This window comes from Eptesicus fuscus, chromosome 12 (assembly GCF_027574615.1).
Source record: "Eptesicus fuscus isolate TK198812 chromosome 12, DD_ASM_mEF_20220401, whole genome shotgun sequence".
In the NCBI taxonomy this organism is placed as follows: Eukaryota; Metazoa; Chordata; class Mammalia; order Chiroptera; family Vespertilionidae; genus Eptesicus; species Eptesicus fuscus.
The window spans coordinates 30,720,133-30,743,425 of NC_072484.1; the positions used below are offsets into that span (position 1 = coordinate 30,720,133).

General features: G+C 44.1%; 1 protein-coding gene across 1 annotated transcript; it reads right to left on the reverse strand.

Moving 5' to 3' along the window:
• Positions 1 to 1,051: 1,051 nt before the first annotated feature.
• Positions 1,052 to 23,293, reverse strand: LOC129150988 (zinc finger protein 682-like). Its single transcript, XM_054724426.1, has 6 exons — positions 23,132 to 23,293; positions 10,999 to 11,162; positions 10,114 to 10,240; positions 9,666 to 9,758; positions 5,658 to 5,731; positions 1,052 to 5,046 (listed from the first exon to the last, which is right to left on the reverse strand). Exons 2-6 carry the CDS (start codon positions 11,011 to 11,013, stop codon positions 3,460 to 3,462), a joined length of 1,896 nt encoding a protein of 631 aa, XP_054580401.1. The 5' UTR covers positions 11,014 to 11,162; positions 23,132 to 23,293; the 3' UTR covers positions 1,052 to 3,459.

Sequence of the window (23,293 nt, forward strand, 5' to 3'; positions counted from 1 at the left end):
TTCAGATGAATTTGTCTGGGTTCCACTGCAGTAAAGGAGATGATAATGATGTAACAGTAAATAAAAATTCTTTAGGATTCTAACAAATATTGAAACCAGGAAGATCATTCCCATTTCCAAATACACACATGCTACTCTGATGTTTTCCAGTATTCAGTATTCACATTCAGAAAGAAAGGCTTCATCATGAAATTATGAGTTGTGAGCTCTCTTTTTCATAAAACATACTAGAGGCCCAGTGCATGAATTTGTGCACGGGTGGGGTCTCTTAGCCTGGCCAGCAATTGGGGCTGATCGGGGCTGAGGGAGGTTGGCTGGGATCAGGGCTGATGGGGCCAGCCAGTTTGGAGGAGGGACCATGGGAGGTTGGGGGTGCACTGACCACCAGGGGCCAGCTCCTGCATTGAGCATCTGCCCTTGGTGGTCAATGCTTGTCATAGTGACCGGTCGTTCAGTCATTCGGTCGTTCAGTCATTCAGTTGTTTGGTAGCTTAGGCTTTTATATATATAGATAATCCAAATTTTTCAACACATTCTGATGCTTCTCACACCATTATATAAATTCTAAACTACTGATCAGTACCTACTATGATTAGCAAGAATGATATGGGATGGGGAGAATAGTGAGATGGTATAGCCATAGCACTTCAAAGGACAATGGCTCTGATGTCCATGTAGCTGAGAATAAAAAGAAATAAAGGAACTGGAAATAATTAAGAAATGAAATAAATGCAATTTATCTTAAGAATTTTAGAGCCAGTTTTGTAGCCTGGAAATAGGTATCCCCTCCACATGTTTAATTCATATCAATTTTTCATCCTGAATATTTTTACATCTACTTAAAACTACATCACTCTTATTGGAATATTTTCCTCCTAATTATGGAGTTATCTATTACACACCAAGTAGTGTCCTACGTGCTTATTCCCTTCATATAACTATCAAAACAATACTATGATTTGGGACATTACCAAGTTTTCAACTAAACAAACTAGCAGAAAAGAGTGAATAACTTTGGTGATATCAACAAGTAAAAACAACTAAAGAAATGTTCACTTACATAGTTTCTCTTTAATAGAAAGAATGAAATAAAGTGTATTAAACAAACTACAACTTCATATGATCATTAATCCAATTATTACCATTTTCAGGATATTTCTGTACACCATTGAATTCAATGAAAGCCATTCTTAAAATCTCCAAGCATGACCTATAAGCAATATTTCATCCACTATGGAATAAGAAAAACATATGTTAGATCTTACATGAGACACAGAAATGTAAACAAACAGAACTGTAGTGGGAGATTCTCAGACCAAGAATCATCAGATTTGGGAGAAATTCACTGTAATGTATAGAAGATGATTCACATTATAAACCTGTAAGATTTCTAGCTTGCTAGTAAATCAACAAATATTTTTAAATTACTAATTTTGATCCTTTTTTCTAAAGATATGTGTACACACATACACACCCACTTCTTCCTCATTAATCCTTTTACTCCTAAATTACATCTTTGTTACTATACTTACATATTACATGCAGTGCATATCAAAACCATGCAAATCTGTTATATAGGCTCAGAAAAAGGAAGTGAAGAAAATATATATAGGCTAAAATGTAATCATAATGCAGAATTCCAAAAATAGGGCTTCTGATCATACTTTTTTTAGATTTGTTAAATTAGCATTTGTTAAGCAAAGCTCACTGGTACTGAATGGTAACCAGCAGTAACTCAGAGACCACAAGGTAAATTGGCACAAACCAGTTTGTAACTCATAGGCCTGGAGGATATACACAACACGCCTGCAGGGGCTACACAGGGAGGCCAAGACAGGATGCAGGCAGAGAGGGGAAGGACCCAGAATGCATGCCTTTGTTAGGAACACCATGTGGAGTGCCCTGGGGTTCTCAATTGAGGTCCAGATTGTTCTATTCAAATGAAAATCAGCAAGGTTTTGGTAAACTCTTCAGTAATCTTATATATGTGGCATACAAAATAAAGACCCTGAGGTATACAAAACTATAGCGCTCAAGGGCTTCTTGAGAAGTTATATCAAAAACTTACACATTTACTTGTGACACTGTAAGTTGGTGTCTAGTGTGTGCACTAGAGGGAAAAGAGAGTCAAGTCAAGGCTCCTTAGCTACACAAGACAAATGCCAAATCAGAAACATCATAAAGTATTTTAGCTAAACTCTTACAAATACTCCCACTAGATCTTTACTGCAACTATCATAATGTCCTTGTAGGTACAACAGAAAGAAGAAAACATAAATTCTGGGGAAACTCTACACATTATTTAAGGTTAAAGTTCCCTGGATAAAGGACTTCTAGTAATATCATTCCAGTGCATTACAAATTGCTACCAACAACAATGAATGAGATGGGAAACATTAACATTCAAGGCATGTTAACACCTCATTCATTACACATCACTGTTAATACACTTATGTTCATTCATTTTATCAAGGAGAATATATTAAGTCCACACATAGTCTAAACAGAGCATTACAAACCCACTATATTACACTGGTCAAAATACACATTACAATCATTCATAAAACCATGAAATGAATTGAAATTTTAAACCAATTAATACTTTTGTTTCAAAAAATCACAAATACTGTCATAATAATAAAAATACAGTGTAAGCAATTACATTTATTCAAACATCCATACCCTTGGCATTTTGATTCCTACTAAAAAGCCACGTAACTTTATTTACGGGGTTCTCTAAAATAACTATTCGGATTTACTCATATTTAAAGTGTTGACTTACTACTTTCTACTGTGAATTTTCTGATACTTTAGATTTAATTTTGATTAGCTACTTTCCTAGATTTTCTAGATCTTTAAAGTCACTTTAAAGGGTAAATTCTGTGGGGTTTTCTGAAGTGTGTATTTTGGATAAAAATCTTTCTTCATTTATAACAAATATAGAATTTATCTTCAGTATGCATTCTCTGATATTGAGAAAGGCTGCATGTCCTACAAAAGCATTTGCCATATTTTTCAAATTTTTAAGTTTATCTCCAGTATAAATTCTCATTTATCGATTAAGATATAAATGCTAAATACAGGCATTGCTGCATTTTTGACATTTGCATGATTTCTCTCCACTATGAACTCTCTTAAGTTCAGCGAGGTTTGTTTAATGGTTAAAGATTTTGCCACATTCTTTATATTTGTACTGTTTCAGTCTAGCATGAACTATGGGATATGGACTAAGGTTCCAACACTGGGGGAAAGGCTTTTCCTCATTCTCTACACTTCCCTCTGGTGTGAATTCCATATACTTAGTGAGATTTGGGCAATAGCTAAAGGTTTTTCCACAATATTTACATTTGCATTGCTTCTATCCAGTTTGGATTCCCCAACACTGAGTAAAGCTATAGCAGAGGTGAAAGGCTTTGTCACACCCTTCACATTTGTAAAGCTTTTCTCAGGAATGCATTCTCATATGTTTGGTAAGGTTAAAGCAGAGGATAAAGGATCTGCCACATTCTCAACATTTATAAGGTTTCTCTCCAGTAAGAGACCCCTGATATCTGGTAACATTTGAACAGTGCTTAAAGGGTTTGCTACATTCTCTACATTTATAAGGCCTTCCTCCAGTGTGAATTCTCTGAAGTTAAGTAAGTTCTGAGCACTGGGTAAAGGTCTTGCCATATTTTCTACATTTATAAAACTTCTTTCCAGATGAATTCTCTGATGTTGAGTAAAGCTTGAATACCAGTTAAAGGCTTTGCCACATTCTCCACATTTATAAGGCTTCTCTCCAGTATGAATTCTATAATGATTGGTTAGGTCTGAACACCGGTAAAAAGCTTTGTCACATTCTCTACATTTATAAGGCTTCTCGCCCGTATGAGTTCTTTGATGTCGAGTCAGGCTTGAATACCAGTTAAAGGATTTGCCACATTCTTCACATTTATAAGCCTTATCTCTAGTATGGTTTCTCTCATGTTTCATAAGGCTTGAACAATCATTAAAAGTTCTGCCACATTCTCCACACTTATAAGGCCTCCCTACAGAATGAATTCTCTGATGTTCAGTAAGTTTTGAGCACCGGGTAAAGGCTTTGCCACATTCTCTACATTTGTAAGGCTTCTCTCCAGTATGAATTCTCTGATGAAGGGTAAGGCTTGAACTCCGGATAAAGGCTTTGTCACATTCTCCACATTTATAAGGCTTCTCTCCAGTATGAAGTCTCTGATGAGTAGTAAGGTCTGAACACCGGTTAAAGGCTTTGCCACATTCTCTACATTCATAAGGTTTCTCTCCAGTATGAATTTTCTGATGTCGAGTAAGGCTTGAATACCAGTTAAAAGCTTTGCCACATTCTCTACATTTATAAGGCTTATCTCCAGTATGAATACTCTGATGTCGAATCAGGCTTGAAAACACGTTAAAGGTTCTGCCACATACTCTACATTTATAAGGCTTCTCTCCAGAATGAGTTCTCTGATGACTGGTAAGGCTCGAATACCACTTGTAGGCTTTGCCACATTCTCTACATTTATAAGGCTTCTCTCCAGGATGAAGCCTCTGGTATTCATTAAGTTTTAAGCACTTGTTAAAGGTTTTGCCACAATCTCTACATTTATAAATCTTCTCTCCGGTATGAAGTGTCTGTTGTTCAATAACATGGGAATGCAACTTAAAAACCTTATCACATTCTTTACATTTGTAAGGCTTCTCTCTAGCACGGATTTTCTTATGTATATATACATTGGATAATTGACTAAGGACTCTCACACACTGATTACACCTGAAAGGCTCCTCCCCAATATCAGTATTTTTAAGTTCAGTAAGATTTAATGACTGATCGAAAGAGTTGGCATATTCACTACATTTGTCTGCCTTCTCTACACTATGAATATTCTGAGGTATGACAATATTTGAGCTTTTATCAAAGACATTCGGACACTTATCATTTCTCTGTGGAAGCTGAGTTGTCTGATGGTTATCAGAATTTGACTCTTGTTTAATGTTTTCCCAAGATTCATTGCACTGGAGACTTCTCTCTTCATTATGTGTACTCTGGTAATCATTGAAGATAGAAAGGCCTTTAGTGATGGCATTTAATATTGCACATGTAAAGCTGTTTCCAATGACCTATTCTGCTATTTACTGAACCATGATGGTTGAATATAAACCCTAACACATTTATAAAAATTAAAGACTCTGGAATAAGAAAGAATATGTATCTGTGAAAGAATAATGCAAACTTGGTTAAGGGATTTACAAATTCATAGTTATAATTTCTATCTTCATTTTTTCAATATCTGATTTTTTAGAAATATTTTACTTAATCAAATCCTACATTAAATCATCCAATGAATTATCTGCACAATGGACTAGTTTACTTCTCTGGTATTGCAAATTTAACTTCAGAGAATATGTACTTTTTAAAAAATATCTTTGGACTTTAAGTTCAGAAACACATTGTTGTGTCAATATAAGTGACTTAGAGTAGAAAATTTTAACATGTTTTATATTTAAAAAGTCTTTTGCCAACAAAATTTTTATATGGGTAATTGCTCCATTTGCTTACATCCCTCATAACATTCTTTTTTCTCTTCATATTTCCCTACCCAGTACAAAACCTTCATTAAGTGTAAATTCTCAATGCCACACCTTCAGTATCTTACCTGGAACATTTTCTGGAATGAATCTTCTATGCCTGACTTTGGCAACAAGTCCTGGGTGACTTGAGAAGATATAGCTGAAATATAACAAATTAATTATCAAACACTACACTCAGGTAAATATTCTTTAAATTCTAATGTACAGAAAAGATTTCAGATGGCAGAATAGGAAGCACAAAACATTCTTCCTCTATGAAGATGTTAAGTTACCAATAATTACTGAACCAATTACCTTCTAGAGTACTTCGGAAGCCAGCTCAAGACCACTACAGCCCCCAGAAAGTACAAAATAAAAATATCATATCAAAGAGAGAAGAAAAGTTGCTTACATTTGCTCACCCTCCCTGGCACACTACAAAATGACTGTGGGATAACTCCCAATTCTCACTTTCTTCTCAGAAGAGAAATAAGTGCACTGTGAGTCTCATGGTCTTGTTTTTTTGCGGCAGCCTGAAGACCTTGTTTCTATTTTGAATGATACAGATTACTAAGGAAATGGCAATACACTGTGAATGCATTGTGGCAGCTGTGAAGAAAAAAAAAGTAAGTGTTCAGGCACCAGAGGGACGACAGTGCTGAAGACATACATCAGGGATAGGAAGACATCATGAGCTCTATATATAATTGGGAAATTACACAAAACACCCATACAACCTTAAGGTCAAGATGGTGGTGAAAATAAATGTGGTACTGGCATTCTCCCACAACCATGTCAAAAATACAACTAAGTCTTCTCTCTAGTATGGAACTACAGAAAAACCATCATTCAGAACCACCTGACACCTAGTTGAACATAAGTCCTACAATTAAGGTTATAAAGAAGAAGCCTCATTGAGACAGGAGGTGCAAAGATGTTGAATGGACAGGTCCCACAGGGCGGAGAAAAATTGTGAGGGATATTTCAGCTGCACACGTCAACTCTGAGGAGCTAGGGGTCCCAGCCCCACACGAGGCCCACCAGCCCAGGTTTCCAGGGTCAGGAATAGATGTCCCCATTAGTTCTGGCTATAAAAACCAGTGGGGATTGTGGCTGAGTATGAAGGATAGCTGCTGGCATCCAAGGCAGTTCCTCTAAAAGGGCCCACAAATGAACATACTCAGATTCACTCCCTCTGAGTTCCAGTGCTGGGGGAGCAATTCGAAATCAGCCAGGGATATACAGGGAGGAACTGAAGTACCTGGCATTAAGATGAGAGCTGAAGAAGCTTTCTTCCAGACAGAAGTTTTGGTAGAAGCCACTGTTCCTTTTCTGAGTCCTTTCCCCACATAGCAGGTAGGCAGGTGCCATATCTAAAACTCCATCTACCTGGCTCACACTGCTTGTCCCACCCTGGAGATTTCCTGAGACCCCACACCATCAACTTGTAGGCCCACCCAAGCTGTTTTCACTGGCTTTTCAATATAAACAGACTGGCATACACTCAAGCAGCACCTGGCTTCAGTGAGTGCCATACCTCTCGCTAAGTGTCCCCAGGCTCGGCAATAGTGTCGGCTGGCCTTGGTTCATAGTTTGGCCTTGCCTCAGAAACTCCGATCTCAGCATAAGTAGCAGACATATGCAGATCCCTTCGTAGATCATGCCAGGTGACCCAGGTAGAACACAGGCATTGGTTGACTTTGCCCTGCACTTCATGGAGGCCCCAAGCCAGCACACCTGGCAGACACCTTCAGACCATGTCAAAGCACCAACCAAACCACCTCCACAAGCAACAAACTCAAGGGGCAGACTCAGCAGGCACCAGAACCACAATGAAGTAAGTCCTGCTGCACAAGGTGAATCCTGCACAGCTAATCCTCCACAATGGTCACAGCAAATTTTTTCAACTGAGGAGCCTTGGTTTAAATCCCTCCCATTGAAATTCCAACAGCAATCAAGGCTCAACTACAACAGGAGAGTATACATAGCCCGCACGGTGGGGCGCACCCAGAATGCTCAGCTCAGGTAAACAGGAGGCTAGGACACTGGATGCTACAAGACATCTACTACATTATGCCACTCTTCCAAGCCTGAGAGATGTAGCGGCTCGACCTAATACATGAAAACAAACACAGAGATCTTTCCAAAATGAGGAGACAAAACATGTCCCAAATGAAAGAATAGAACTGCAGAAAAAAATTAAACAAAACCGAAACAAGCAATCTACTAGATGCAGAGTTCAAAACTTAGGAATGCTCAATGAACTTAGGGAAAGAGTAGATGAACATAGAACTTCCAAAGCTTAAAAAAAAAGAACATGGAAACCCGAATTAAAAAAAACAACAACTCATAAATGAAGCATACACTAATTAAAATGAATAATAATTTAAATAATTTATAAGAAAATTAATAGTACAGTAGATGAAACCAATAATCAAAACAGCAATTTGGAATATAAGGAAGCAAAAAACATCCAATCAAAACAGCATAAAGAAAAAAAGCATCCAAAAAAATTATGACAGTGTAAGGTATCTCTGGGACACCTTCAAGCATATCAACATTCACATCATGTGGATGCCAAATTAATGAGAAAGCAGAACAGAAAGAGACTCATATATACTAATAACATTGTGATGGTTGAAAGTAGGGAAGCTGGTTTGGGGTTGGATGATAAAAATAAAGGAATTAAGAAGTACAAATTGGAAGTAACAGAATAGTCATGGGGATATAAAGTGCAGCACAGGGAATATAGTCAATAATATTCTAATAATTATGCATGGGTATGACATTTATTAGGATGATCACTTAAATTATATAAACACTAGGGTGAACACCTGAAACTAATATACTGTATGCCACCTGTATTTGAAAAAATGACACACACACACACACACACACACACACACACACACACACACTGATTATCCTTTCCAGAATAGGTTTAACAGGCCATTAAAAATCTACCATAGCCCTAGCTGGTTTGGCTCAATGGATAGAGTGTCGGCCTGCAGACTGAAGGGTCCCAGGTTCAATTCCAGTCAAGGGCATATGCCCAGGTTGCTGGCTCGATCCCCAGTAGGGGGCGTGCAGGGGGCAGCTGGTCAATGATTCTCTCACATCATTGATGTTTCTATCTATATCTTCTCCCTTCCTCTCTCTGAAATCAATAAAAATATTTTTAAAAAATCTACCACAACTCATTATTCTTTGTGTTCTCCTGTACAAAGCAAGTTCATAAAGAAATGGATGGCATCTGCTTCTCATGACCTTAAATAGCAACAAAAGATCACAAGGCATACAGAGAAACAGAAAAACATAGTCCAACCAGAGGAACAAAATAAGTCTCCATAAATTAGCCCTATGTTAATGAAGATCTATTAATTACCTGACAAAGAATTCAAAATAACCATCTTAAAGGGGCTCAATTAAAAAATAGCAAAAAAACAAAAACATAGAAAACTAAGTATTACCACCAAAACTATGCATGATAAAAACTAAGAATGCATCTAAAAATATAAAAGAGAACCAAACAGACATTGGGAAATGAAGAATACAGTACCTGAATTTAAATAGAAACATCAGCAACAGACTTGATCAAGAAGAAGGAAGAATAAGATAACATGGACACCTATCCCCCAGTGTTCCTGGGATGTGGGAACCAAATTCTAGTATCTCAACCACTTCCCTCACAAACTACCTACATGAGGCAGAAAACAGATTTAAAAAATGGTTTAACAGAATTCCTCAGCAAGATTCACAAAGTTCCCCAACAAAACGCAAGAGCAGTCAGGTCATACCACCCTCACACTAACTGAAATGAAGAATAATTTACAAGTAAATTATTCTGTTTGAAGAGGACTTTGGCTCTCATTGCAAATGTGAAGGAAGATCAAAGAGCGGAAGGAGAATCCTTAGATGATGTCATCTAAGTGTTGAAGAGGATCTGTCCCTCTAACACAGAATCAGAAATAAACCTCATCCTCTAAAAAATCATTTCCATTAAAACAGATCTTTTCAGACCATAGTTTAAGGTCTGATTTCCTCTGACTTTTGGCCTCCCGCCTGGGTCAGCTGCTTCCTTCATTCCCACCTACCTGGCTGGATGGATACAGTCTTTTCTTCCTTCAACTCCCAGGGCTCCTCCATTTGCTCCAAAAAAGTGAGGTCTGGCTTAGACACAGTAAGGCCTATTTATGAGGAAAAAAGGAATATGAGTTTTAATGGAGATTCTCCAATTTCCAATCTGGTCCCTGTGCTCAAATGACAGGATAGGACATTGTAGAATACCAGAATATCCTAGAAAATTATTCCCCCAAATATTCTTTTTTGACACCACCTTTACCATACTAGAGACTACATTTAAAGTTTTCTGATCCTGATTTCCACTTTGCAAGTGCAACAGCAAAACACCAATCTCTTTCCTTGAGAACACGGGTCTGAAATTCTATAATAAAAAGCAGAAGCTACAAGCAGACACTGTACTAATGAAGAAAACAAAACCCTGTGGGTGGAGGAGAAATTCTGGAAGGAAGAGGTCCTCACCCAGGAATACCAGGTTACTGTAGTTCTGCAACATCACATCCATGTACAGTTTCCTCTGAGCTGGGTCCAGGAACGCCCACTCCTCCTGAGAGAATTCTATGGCCACATCACTGAAGGTCAACTGTCCCTGAAATTTAAAAAAAAAAAAAATTACTCAAGTGGCCATGGGTAGAGTTCATCATGTGACCCAATATGAAAACAGAGTTAATGGAACCAGTTTTGACCTAAAAGTATTTTGACACTAACATGCTCTAAAGTATTTTGAGAAAGGAGGATGACATATGATCCACAAAACCACTGTAGAAGCTTTACTTTTCTGGAAGATAAATTTTAAAAATAAAGGCACCAACATAGGCATATCCACTATATTTAAATCCTAGAGCAGTGGTCGGCAAACCACGGCTCGCGAGCCACATGCAGCTCTTTGCCCCCCTGAGTGTGGCTCTTCCACAAAATACCACGTGCAGGCACGCACGTACAGTGTGACTGAAACTTCATGGCCCATGCGCAGAAGTTGGTTTTTGGCTCTCAAAAGAAATTTCAATCGTTGTACTGTTGATATTTGGCTCTGTTGACTAATGAGTTTGCCGACCACTGACCTAGAGGATCAAATATATATATTTCTTAGGTTGAAAATTCATTCTGAGTGAAAACTAAATAGTACTTCTAAAATTTTAATATGTACAACAATAAAATGGAGATGGACACAAATGCGGATTCTTAAAGAGGTAACTTAGACAATCATAAGAAAAACAAAGGAAGTAGTTGAAAACCACCTCACTAGGAAGGATCATCAAAGTAGAGAAGTAAAGGTTTGCAGCTTCTAAACTCACAAACTTTAGAAAGAAATGCAAACACAGAACTGACCTAAGACAGAGCATTTACCTGAGAAGCAGCCATACTGTCCTCTTCCTCCTCCTGCTCTGGGCTGTGTTCTCAGGCGACTTTATGTGGACCAATCACACCTGCATCTTGAGGCTATGCCGTGCTTCCACCACACTCACAGGCAGAAGGACTTGGAATGATGAAAAATGTCACACTCCCTTGTCCTTTGTCACAGGAGAGATTCAGAAACAATGAGACCAAACTGAGTTTTTTCTCTACTTCTTTCCTGTGCTCTGCCCTTTAACCCATGCACAGATTCCGACACTGCAACGACCATGTGGACTGTTCTGCTCCTCCCAAACCAAACAGAGCACACTGTTACCACCCCTGGACCAAAGCCAGCTCCCCCCAAATGCACTGGGGCAGAGGGCCCTTCTGCTAAACACTGGCCCCAATTTTGAATCACCTGGAGCACAACATTAAAACAAATGATGTTCAGCCAGTCTCCCGGCCACCTCTCCCCGACCTGCTCCTCTCTCCAGCCTCTCCCCAGAATCCACAAGTCCGCACCTCCACCTGCACTTCAACCACGGATATATTCGAATAGTTGGGACTCACAACACAGTGAACAAGATTCTTCACGCTGTGGCTTTTGAATGTATGTTTACAAACCAAACCTTCACTCTCAAGAAGGGCCTGATAGTTCCCAGGGAGAATGTCGCAACGATTGCTGATTGTGCCAGTGTGACTGAAGGAGTCCGTCGGAGCCGAAATGCCTTGCTGAATGGGGACACCAAGAATTATTATGATTGGGATTCTGGCTACACATGCCATCAGCTAAGAATCAGGGCCATTGTGGGTCAGCTGGCACAGCTGCACGTTATTAAGTATTTCTCTCTCAGACCGCGACCAGCGCGGCTAGAGAGTGGTCCACGAATCCTGAGTAGGGGCGGCTGGGGATTGAGAAAATGAAAGAAAGAGACAGACACAGAGACAAGAGGGGAAAAGCTGGGACTGGGTGGGACAGCTGGCCCTCTGATGGAGAGACAGTGACCCAGAGCTGGTGCGGCGTGTTTATTATGTACAGTATAATTCCAGGAAGTTTTACTAGAGTTTAAAACAAAGGAAATTATGTGTAATCATGATTAAAGATCAAGCTGTAATTTTTCATTCTTGGTGGCTTCTTTGTAATCGTCACTCCTGGCTGAGCGCAGATAATTTCGTCCATTCCTTGCACCTGGCTGAACTTAGATAATGAAACCCAGCCGCTGGCACCTGAGCTAAGGGTCAGGCTGACAACATACCTGCCTCTGGCACGGTACGTCTCCAGGACGTGGCTCTGCCAATGCCACTGGACTCAGCTGACAATAATCAAAGAAATGCTCATGTGCCTTCCCAGGCGCTCTCTACAGTACACGATTGGGTCAATACGGTTATAATGTTGGGACTGGGACGATCGAAGCTACAGCTACTACACTGAGGTTTCCACCAACCAGCAACAGTGGCCCATGGTGGCCGACAGAACTGAAGTCTCCTGCAAGTCCTGGCAGTCGGTTAACTTTTGAAAGACAGCCTGCCTCCTTCATCTGAATGGTTGGAACGCACAACACAGCAAATGAGGTGTCCACTGTGTCCACTTCGAGTGTCCGGAGCAGCAGAGCAGCCTGAAGGAGGAAAACAGTGAGGAGCCGGGGACAGGGGACACCAGCCCGGCCAGTTAGCCGCTTGAGCCCAGAGCCCTGCAGGCCCCCAGCGGCAGCTCACTTGCCCTGCAGCCGGGGCTCCAACTCCCGTAAAGGGGCTCTGATGGGCAGTGACTTGGGGACCCTGTGGTGCAGGACCGTGTCCCCAGCAGGGCTTTGTCCCTGCCCCGCCCCCTCCTGCGGGGAGCAGGTTTGCTCCCAAGGACAGGAGGGGGCCTCTTTGCTCTCCTCAGCTTGTTCCGATCAGGCTGGTCTCCAGGGGGAGAAAATGGTCTTCCGTCTTCACACCCTACCTCTCTCATCTAACCCAGGCCCGGAGCAGGCGCGCGTGGGCGGGCAGAGGGGACAGACAGGCCTCTGAGACCTGGGACGCCCTTTGGCACCCTGGCAACTGAATGGTTTTTCATTTCTTTCCGTTATTCCCCGTGTGCTGAATCCTAGGTGCTCGGGTCTTTTTGAAATGCTCAAACAGCACTTGTTTTAACCCCTTTGACATTAATTGTCCTTCCTTAGTTTTGAACGGTTACGCGTGGGGTGGAGCGAAGCACGCCGTCTCCCCAGCTGACAGGGACACTCCTCCGAGGAAGTTCAGCAAAACACAGGCGCAGAGCAGCCTGGCACTGAGCAGCAGGCGCTCAGTGGCCGGGTCGTGGACCGGTCCTTCCGGTGACTCCGCCTCGGGAGGTGACAGGAAGCAGCCACTATGCGCCCGAGGACGTGCTCAGAGGCCTGTGTGGAACCTGCATGCCTCCCTTGGGCTGGGCCGCGGGCAGGGATGCAGGCCTGGGCCTGGGCGCGGCCCTGGACATCCTCCATCCTCCGGGTCTGAGACCCTTCCCTGCTCCTCACTGCGCCGTCCGTCTCGCAGCCTGCTTGGCCCGCGCTGTTGTGTCTCCGTCATCTCCATTTGGGTTCCCCTGTAACTCCATCACATTCTTGTCGCTGTTTCCTCTCTGCAGCTCTCCCTTGGCTGTCTGTCCGCTCCCGCGAAGCTCCCCCAGAAGCAGAGTCCCGCACACCCTGTGGCCGCTGGGGGGCATTTACAGGGGCCCTTTCTCTGGTGGTTTGGGTGTACAAAGAGCAGGGGCGGCTCACTGCTTTCTCCCGCAGCCGAGTCCCGAGTGACTGAGGGGACAGTGGGGTAGCGTCGGATGAAGGATTGTGGGAGCACGGCGGGAGGAGCCGGGCTCCCAGTCTCCCTGCCCCTCGCGCTCCGATCTGCCCTCCGCCCCTGCGTGGGAGGAGGGCGGTGCTGCTGTCCGCATCCAGCCCCTGTGAGCGCGGTTCCTGCCCACCCCGCCAGCCACACACTCACTGGGCAGCGGGAGGAGTCAGCAGGCGAGTGCAGATGCTTTCAAAGGCTCACCTGTCCAAGGGCCTCTTGGTAAACTCTGAAGTCACCTGTCCAGAGAGGAAGCCCATAGCGTGGACCTGGGGACATGGGGTGGGCCGGAAGGATCTGCTGGCCCCGCTGCCCACACAGCACACCCGCGGCCAGGCCAGGGCTGCATGCCGCCGCCGGTCGCTCAGCTTCCCCCCTGAAGGGGCACAGACTGTGTCAGAGCATTGGACCCAGCGGTCCCTTCCCGTTGGGCTCCCCTCCTCCCTGCTGTCTCCTGGGAACCCCTTTGGAGTGTGCACCTTCCAGACTTCTGACCTAGGTCTGTCTTGAGAGAAAGGAATCTGCGCCCCCTCCTACCCCCACCCTCCCTCTCCAGCTCTTCAGTGGCTCCTACTGTCGGAGGGAAAACGAGGCAGTCTGAAGGGGAAAACGAGGCAGTTTGACGACATGGTGGCAGGGAGGCAGCTGGCCTCGCCCACACCTGTCTGGAGGCCTCACGGGCATGGACGCTGCTCTATACCCTGGGGAGCTCAGCAAATCCTGCACAGCTGCCCCCTGGGGCCAGGCAGGGACTCTGCCCTCCTGATGGCCTCCTGACTGGGGAGCAGGGGGCTGGAGACCCCACTGAAGGCCTATCACAGCAGACAGGCCCAGACTGAGGCCTGCACCTCCAGGGAGTGAGGGGTGAGTCCCCAGACGACTGCCCGATTGCTGTTCTCCAGCGAGGGCTGGGCCTGCAGAGGACTTCTCCCCTGCGGCCACCTAGACCAAACGGCCCCCAAACAGGAAGAGACCAAGGGAGCCTACTGGGGTGCAGGTGCAAGCTGGGCTGGCACTCAGCTGGAAGGGTTCCCAGACACCCCGTTAGAGGAAGGAGCCTGGGCCAAGCCATGGCAGGGCAAGGCTGGTGTGGGACCCTGCTCCCTAGCCTCTGTGAGGACATGGCCTGGGTGGTTGTCCGGGTTGAGGAAAGGTCAGGTGAGGCTGGACCCTCAGTGGAGGTGGACAGGGGTGTTTGTGACCTCTGGCCCATTACTGTGACCCTTGTCAATTCCAAACTAAAACAACAGCTTTGTAACCACCCCCTACTCCCCACCTCCACATTCTGGTCAATTAATGGCCCTGTGGGAGTGAAAGCCCACTTTCACCAGGGCTGAGGGGGCTGTGCCTGGTGGGGCCCGTACCTGGTCAAGGTGCTATTCAAGCTGCTGACTTGAAGCAGGTGCAGTAGTGTAACAAACACACAGCCATCTACACACACACACTTGTTTTCCGTATTCTCAGTGCTTTTTCTGTTCTGTTTCTAATATTAGAACCATGACCCCATGATGGATGTGGGACTCTTCTCAATTGCTCTTTAAATTGTCACTTTTAAAATCTTATTTAGCCCTAACCGGTTTGGCTCAGTGGATAGAGCGTTGGCCTGTGAACTGAAGGGTCCCAGGTTTGATTCTGGTCAAGATCATACACCTTGGTTGCTGGCACATCCCCAGTAGGAGGTGTCCAGGAGGCAGCTGATCGATGATTCTCTCTCATCGATGTTTCTAACTCTCTATCCCTCTCTGTAAAAAAATCAATAATATATATATATTTTTTAAATCTTATTTAATGACAAATATATTAAAGTGTTTTATTCCTAAAAAAACAGTGATGTTCCACCCACACCAGTTGTCCAACTCTGTGGGGGAGGGCACAGTAATGCTATTTCTTACAACTCATCAAGTGATCTAATGGAAGGAAACCATGTAGCTACGCATTTCTTCTGAAGCTTTAATTCACATGCAGAACCCTTGGGAATCAGGGCCCTATCTGAAGTTATGATTCTGTAGGTGTCCAGTGAGGCCCATGGAATGGCATCTCTAGTTCCCTGGTGGAGCTGACCTGCTTTAGGTAACAGTGGGCTACAGATACTAGACTCAAAACACCTGAGACCTGTGAGTTTTGTGAGAGACTGGACTAGGCATTTCTAGAAGGGTAGGATCCCACGATGGATTCCTCGTACTGGGGATGTTCTGGAATGGCATGGCCAGGACCTTAGGTACGGGGGGGGGTCGGGGGGGATCACATGGTGGCAACAGAGTTGTGTGAGAGGCCTGCCCTCAGATTCCCTCCCAAACTACCTTGAGTCCTCAGATTTTCACTTCCTTCCATCCCATGGGCCACATGGTTTACAGGACAATCCACTGCTAACCCTGTCCAAAGGTAAGTGGAGTCTCAATCCTTAAAATATGAGGAGCAAAAAAATGTTTACATCACAGCTTTATTTGAAAATGAACCAAAGCAGCATCCTCCAGAAGCCTGTCAAGAGAGGAGATTGTTCATACCCCATTCATTTTCACCTTCTCCAACTGACCCCCAAATGTATTTTTATTGTTGTTCCCATTACTGTTTTACTATAGCAAGAACACTTCACATGAGATCTAGCCATGTTTTCATTAAAATTATAAGTGCACAATACAAGAGTGTTCACAACAGGCACAATGCTTGCTGTTCAGTGGATCTCTGCAACTTATTAATCTTCGATAAATCAATATTTGTATCTGTGAATAGCAACTCCCATTTCCAGTCTCTCCAGCCTCGGGCAACATTAAACTTTGTTCTAATCTTTATTCCTGTCAGTTTGACTATATTGTGGGAAATCTCAACCTGGATTTATACAGGGTTTATACATTAAAATTACTTACTATGACACATAAGTTTAAAAATGAATATAGTCATATTATTATATTTAAAGGGAAGAAATATGATTAAATGAATACAGATAAGTTCCCAAATTTGATAGAGTCCAAGAAACATAATTATTATGAAAGAAACAGAAATTCCTGAAACATGGCAGAGTCACTATACTAAAACCTTAGAGCAGCCTTAAATCTTCATGGGGAAATTTATGCTTTTAACTGCAGATAAGCAGGTCAATAAGCCCAAGTCATTATTTCTATTGACAATGTTCTGGGGAATAAAAAATTAGTACCTTTTCCCTCTAAGCACATCTCTGTATCCAGATTCCCCTGTTAAGAAGGACAACAGGCATATCGGAGGAGGGCCCACTATTAATGTCCTTATTTTAAGTTGATTATCTCTTTAAGGATCCTATCTTTAAACAGGGTAATATTTCAAGATACTGGTTAAGATTTCCACTTACGAATTTTGAGGGACACAACTGAACCCCTAAAGTGTATGTGTGTGCATGTGTGTTTGTGTGTCTATAAAAGTGTTATTGCACATGTAGCTTTCTATAAATCAGGACCAAGTCAGGATCCTTAACTTGACTCCTCCTAACAACTCCCATCCCTAACCCAGGACAGCCATTAATCTGTTTACTATACTGATGGGATTGAATTTTAATTTTAATAACTATCATTTTCAAACAATTAATCATTAATTCACAAATTTTATTTAACCTAATGTCTTTTATTTAATTAAATATATTTTTACACTAAACAGTTCTAGTTCAAAAATAGTCAATATTTAAAGACAATTATTTGGTAAGTTTTTTCACATCCATTTTCTCTTACTAAGTTCTGAAGCTTCCGGTGGGTATTTTCCATGGACAGCCAAGTGAGAATGGCCACAGCTCACAAGCGCAATGGCCACATGAGGAGACTGGCTTACTGGATGGGTCAGTATTCAAGTATCAACATGAAATTATTTTACTGCAACATGAGGGAGACTATGCCCTGTGAAAACACAACTTTTTTCAGTGTATTAATACTTTCTTTGTGGCCAAGCATAACATCAGTTTTGTAACTGAACATGTTCTTAGAAAAAGATTATTATTTTTTTGGTAGGATTAGAGTTGAATCTGTGTGTATATACACTCTTAACTTTATATCATGGTGTTATTGAGAGTCTTTTTGTTCCTGTTGTATTTGTCTAAAGAGCTTTCAAGTTCTGAGAGGGGAATTTTAAAAAACTCTCACTCTGGTATGTTTCTCACTTTCTCCACACATTTCCAATCATTATTCATCTTTCGCTTTACTTGTCATTTGTATTAACATTTATGACTACTCATTTACTCATCCAAGTTTTACTAACCATCTCCTTGGTGCCTGGTATTCAAGATACAAAATAGCCTGGCAGTGTGGCTGGCTCACCAGGAGATCACCATTGGATACCCTGTCAGGGCACATACCCGGGTGGCAGGCTCCATCCCCAGTAGGGAGCGTGCAGGAAGCAGGCAATCTATGATTATCTCTCATCGTTGATGTTTCTCTCTCTCTCTCCCTCTCCCTTCCTCTTTCTGAAATCAATAAAAACTTTTTTTTAAGACAAAAAATAAGATCAAGGTCTTACACAGGTGGGGCAGACACCCTAATCAGGAGGCAGACACCCTAATCAGGAGACAGACAATAAATAATGTCAACAAATAAATAAACAGAAAACTATCTGGGTCCGAGAAGCCCAATGCAGACAAGTTACAACAGCGTGGAAAACTCACTGAAAGTTGGGAACAGGGGAACAGCCACGGCAAAGGCCCTGAGGCAGAAACCTGCCTGTGTTTAAGGAACAGTGAGGAGGCCCCTGTGCCTGCAGCTGATGCAGGGACTGGGAGAGAGCAGGAGATGGAGTGGAGAAGGAGCAAAGGGGCCAGATGTTGTGGGGCCCTAAGGGCCATCTTAGCTTCACAGACTACATGTTTTATTGTTTTAATATCTATCCAGTCATTCATTAGAATACTCCATTTATTTAAATTAAACTGTTATAATATTATTTAATGAGCACTAAGTAGTAGGTTCTGGCAATGAATTAGATAGATAAGGGTCCTGTCACCCACATGGATCTCATAAACAGAGAAAAAAAAATAATTTGATAGAAAAGCAATAGAAACATATTTGTCCAATTACAAAATAAAATGCACTCTTCCAATGTGCCAGACACTAACCCAAGCTCTTTCTGTGTATGTGTTCACTTAATTCTTATGGCAATACTAGAGGCCCGATGCACGAGATCGTGCATGGAGGGGTCCCTCAGTCCAGCCTGCGCCCTCTTGCAGTCCGGGACCCCTCACTCCTTATCGCCCGCCTGCAGTGGCAGCAGGAGAGGCTCCTGCCACCACCGCTGCGCTCGCCAGGCTCGCCAGCCATGAGCCCGGCTTCTGACTGAGCAGTGCTCCCCCTGTGGGAGCGCACTGACCACCAGGGGGCAGCTCCTGCATTGAGCGTCTGCCCCCTGGTGGTCAGTGCGCGTCATAGTGACCAGTTATTCCCCGTTCGGTCGTTTTGCATATTAGGCTTTTATTATACAGGATTACAAGGTAGATATGATTGTCCCCATTTGACAGATGAGAGCCAGCAGCACTCCCAAGATCACAACCAGGACCAGGCCAGTCTTTCTTTCCTTCCCTGTCCCAGTACTACTTCCCAGTCAACACCCTCCTCTTCTCCCTCCAACTCCTTCACACTACAGTGTTGCCCCAAAGACTCCCAGGGCCTGGGGAAAACAGCCTTTACAATCCCTCGGGCCCCTCTGTCGCTGGTACCTGCTGGTGCCTGTGCTGGTGAAGGGGCCACAAGCACCTGACCCTGCCTTACACCATGTCCCTTACCTCTGGTCCCTAGAACCTTCTGCTCCTGTGGCTTGTGGAGCACTGACTCAGATTGGTGAGTTCTTCACTAAACTGAGGCCCGTGGAAATTGTTGAGCAGACAGGTGGCATGAGAGGGCTGTAAGCAGAGGAGGGGTGGGTCAGTTCTGGGTGCAGAAAGGCCCCCTCTGGGGCCATGAGAGGGGGACAGACTGGAAGCCAAACTGTGGCTCAATGAGGGCCCAGGGACAGAGGACAGAAGCTGAGCCAGCTGAGAACCATGGGGATGGAGAGGAGAGGATGGGTGGGTTCAGAGGTCAGGAAACAACAGTAAGAAAGGGGGCTGGAGACTGGGAAGCTTGGGGGTAGGGGAAGGTGTTGGCACAGAGAACCTTGGGTCTTGTCCAATGACTGAATAGACAGAGGGGAAGCTGGGTAATGAGGAAGATGAAGGAAAGACAGTGAGCTCAGTGGGAACTGTGGGTGTGAAGGGCCACCAGGGAGATATTTGGGCCCAACAGTCTATAAGCCAGGAGAGTGTGGCCTCATGGAGCACGGGGAGGGGAACCCTATGCAAAGCCCTCCAAGAGTGAAAATGCTCAGGGTGTTCCAGTAACTTTAGCCAGACTGCGCTGGGTGTGGGTGAAGCTTTGAAAATACTACAGAAAACTAAGGCCTCAAACACCGGGCAAGGGTGCCGGGACTTCCTGCCCAGGGCAGCAGCATCATGGGACGCCTGTGATGGAAGAAAGAACCTGGGAACAGGTGTGGGCGCAGGAGGCAGGTGGTTGAAGGGGGCGGGGGTAGGAAAGTCCTAGTGAGTTCCTGATGAGCACAGAGAGCTCTAACAAGAAACACTTTGTAGTGATCACTTGCACACATAGCACCTCAGTGACACAGGTCTTGTGCTGGGCTTTCTACAAATTCACTCACTTCATTGCAAAGCTGGAGCCTTTATTGTCCCATTTCACAGACGCTGACCCCTAGGCACAGACAAATAAATAATTTGCCAAAGTCACACAGAGCCAAGATTTGACTGGACTCTGGGCCTTGTGCTACCAGCATCTGAGCCTTTCACTCTCCTGCCTCAATTTCCTGACCTGTCCAAAAGGCACTGGTAATCATCCTTCTACCACAAAACTGTCTGTCCCCAGATCTATTAAAGAGACACAAGCATTCCCTGCATCTTTTCCTGGAATTCATAGTGAATTATTTAAAATATATAAAATGATGCACACAGATTTTGGAGCTGAAAACTTTGAAGTAAATGTTAGCTATGGGAATGCTGATCAAATTGCTTCACCATTAAAAGATGAGCTCTGTGCCCTGACCTGTTTGGCTCAGTGGATAGAGCATCGGCCTGCGGACTCAAGGGTCCCAGGTTCGATTCCGGTCAAAGGCATGTGCCTTGGTTGCGGGCACATCCCCAGTGGGGAGGTGTGCAGGAGGCAGCTGATCGATGTTTCTCTCTCATCGATGTTTCTAGCTCTCTATCCCTCTCCCTTCCTCTCTGTAAAAATTCAATAAAATCTATTTTTTTTTTAAAAAGAAGAAGCATCAAGGCCATATAGTCCACCTTTCAACATCCTCAGACAATGGAGAAAAGGTACTTGAGGGGAACACTATTGTAGCTCAATTTAACAAGTCATAGAAAAGGAATAAAAGAGCTACTGAATATTAGACTAACTCACTAAAACTAGGTTCTGTTAACATAGACATCCTTACTAAGTGCACACTGAAATAGCCTAATATTATTTACTATGTTGCAACAGACGTTTCCGCATATGATAAAGAGCAGAAAGAACATAGGGTTTATCTACTAAACTAAACACAATATAACTAAAAGGAAAAAAATGCAGATGTTAAAAAATATGATGACTTATTGGGTGTGTGTTTTTTATTTAAGCTACGTCATATTTTTAAAAAATGATTAAGAGCTGTTATGAGATGTCACCAATATTTATTTCAGAAGTTAATGACCTTTTACAAAAAAAAGCAGAAATTCAATAAACAAGTATTTATTTCAATATGCTTTTAAAAACACAATGAAGTGAATGCGAGAGAGGTAGAAAGGAAAATGTAAATCTATTTCAAATAAATAAATAAAAGACCAACACTTTTAATATTCTTTGAAAAAGCATCATGCAGTAGACTTGGTCATTTCTCATCCCAGTTCACCAGTTCCTCTAATCTAGGAAATGAGAAGAGACCCAAGACAAGTCTCTGCCCTTCTGGCTGAACAGGGGTTGCAAATGGAAGCTATCCAGTGATGCAAATAATTATAAAATACACGGGCCTTTGGAACTGGAGTTCTGCAATTCTCATTCTCATCTGCATAATTGAAATAATTAAGCAAATTTTAAAGTACACAGCTTATAAAGCCACAGGTCAACACATCACAACTTAATCATCCACATCCCATCAGTTCTCCACTCATCCAGATCTGGGTTCCCTTCTTTCTCCATGATGGGTGTATTTCTGCCTATCAATCTGTTTAGCGCTCTCCCCTGTTTCTCTCCACTGTTGTCCTTTCCTGTGTATCTCCTCTTTCCTCCCCTCTCTTCCTCCCCTTTTCTCTCTGCCTTTCCTTATACCTGCTCCTTGAAACTCCTGAAACCTCTTTCACTTTCCACAGCACCTTCTCCCTACTCTTTCTTTGTTCCCCGTCTCCCTATATCTCAGCCTCTTTCTCCCCCATCCCTGGGTCCCCTCAGCTTGGAGTGACCTCGTCTTTCAGGTTACACACCCTCTCCCCCACTCACGGGCTTCCCCACCTGGCTAAGCTCTCAGTGCAGTTTCTGCCTCTCTTCTGCCTGCCATCCCTCCCTCTCTCCCTCCCTTGCCGTTCCTGCCCTGGGCTCCTCCAACCCTTTTTCTCCATCTGGAGTGCCTTGGCCTTTGTGGCCCCGCTTCTGCTAACCCAGGGCTCCCATTCCTCCAGGGTTCTCTTATTTTCTTCCAATGTCCACTTGCTACTTTCCCGAGTTACTCTCACACTTACCGTGGCGTTACAAGGCCCTCCCACATCCTCACTTTTGCCGTCTCTTTGTGGACTTGACCTCACCTCCCTCCTCTATGATTTCTCAGTAGATTCTTTCTCTAGGTCCTCCTCACCCCCGCACTGGGCCGCTTTCCTGGCCTCCCCGTCGCAGTCGCCGCTGGCACAAAGCCACTCCCTGCGAGGGGGTCGGCGACCTCTTCTTGGGACACCCCGTGTTCTTCTGCCCTAAATCCCATCTCGCTGAAAAGTGCACTCGTTTTGGCACCCGGCCTCCTACTTATTAAATGGGAGGTGACGAGAGGGGGTGTCTTCAAAGGGAAGCGGGGTGGGGTGGGGGGGGGGAGGAGGTCTGCAGATTCCCAGGCCGGGGAGGAATCGGGCTCCACGGGCCGAGCACTGCGAGGCTGGGGAGGGGAGCAGAGGGTCTGCATCCGTCCCCAAGACTTATTTAAAGGGCCTGGGGCGGGGTGGCTGGCCAGTGGAAACTCCGCGCGGGGCCGGTGTGCAGTGGCCCCAGGAAGAAAAGACCACAGGCGGGGCCGGCTCAGAAAGAGTTTAACCCGAAACTAACGCGGACCCTCAACCCGGAAGCGAAGCCCTCGGGGATCGGGAGGCGAGACTCACCGCCGATGGAGACGCGGGTTGGGGGATTTCGAGGTCCGCCGCGACCCCAGGCTTCACGGGCGCAGGGCCGTGAGCTGAGATGCTCAGGCTTGCACAACAAAGGCCAAAAGTCGCAGACCCGGAGTGACCTTCCCCCCGGCACAAGCCGCTTCCGGGTCCGGG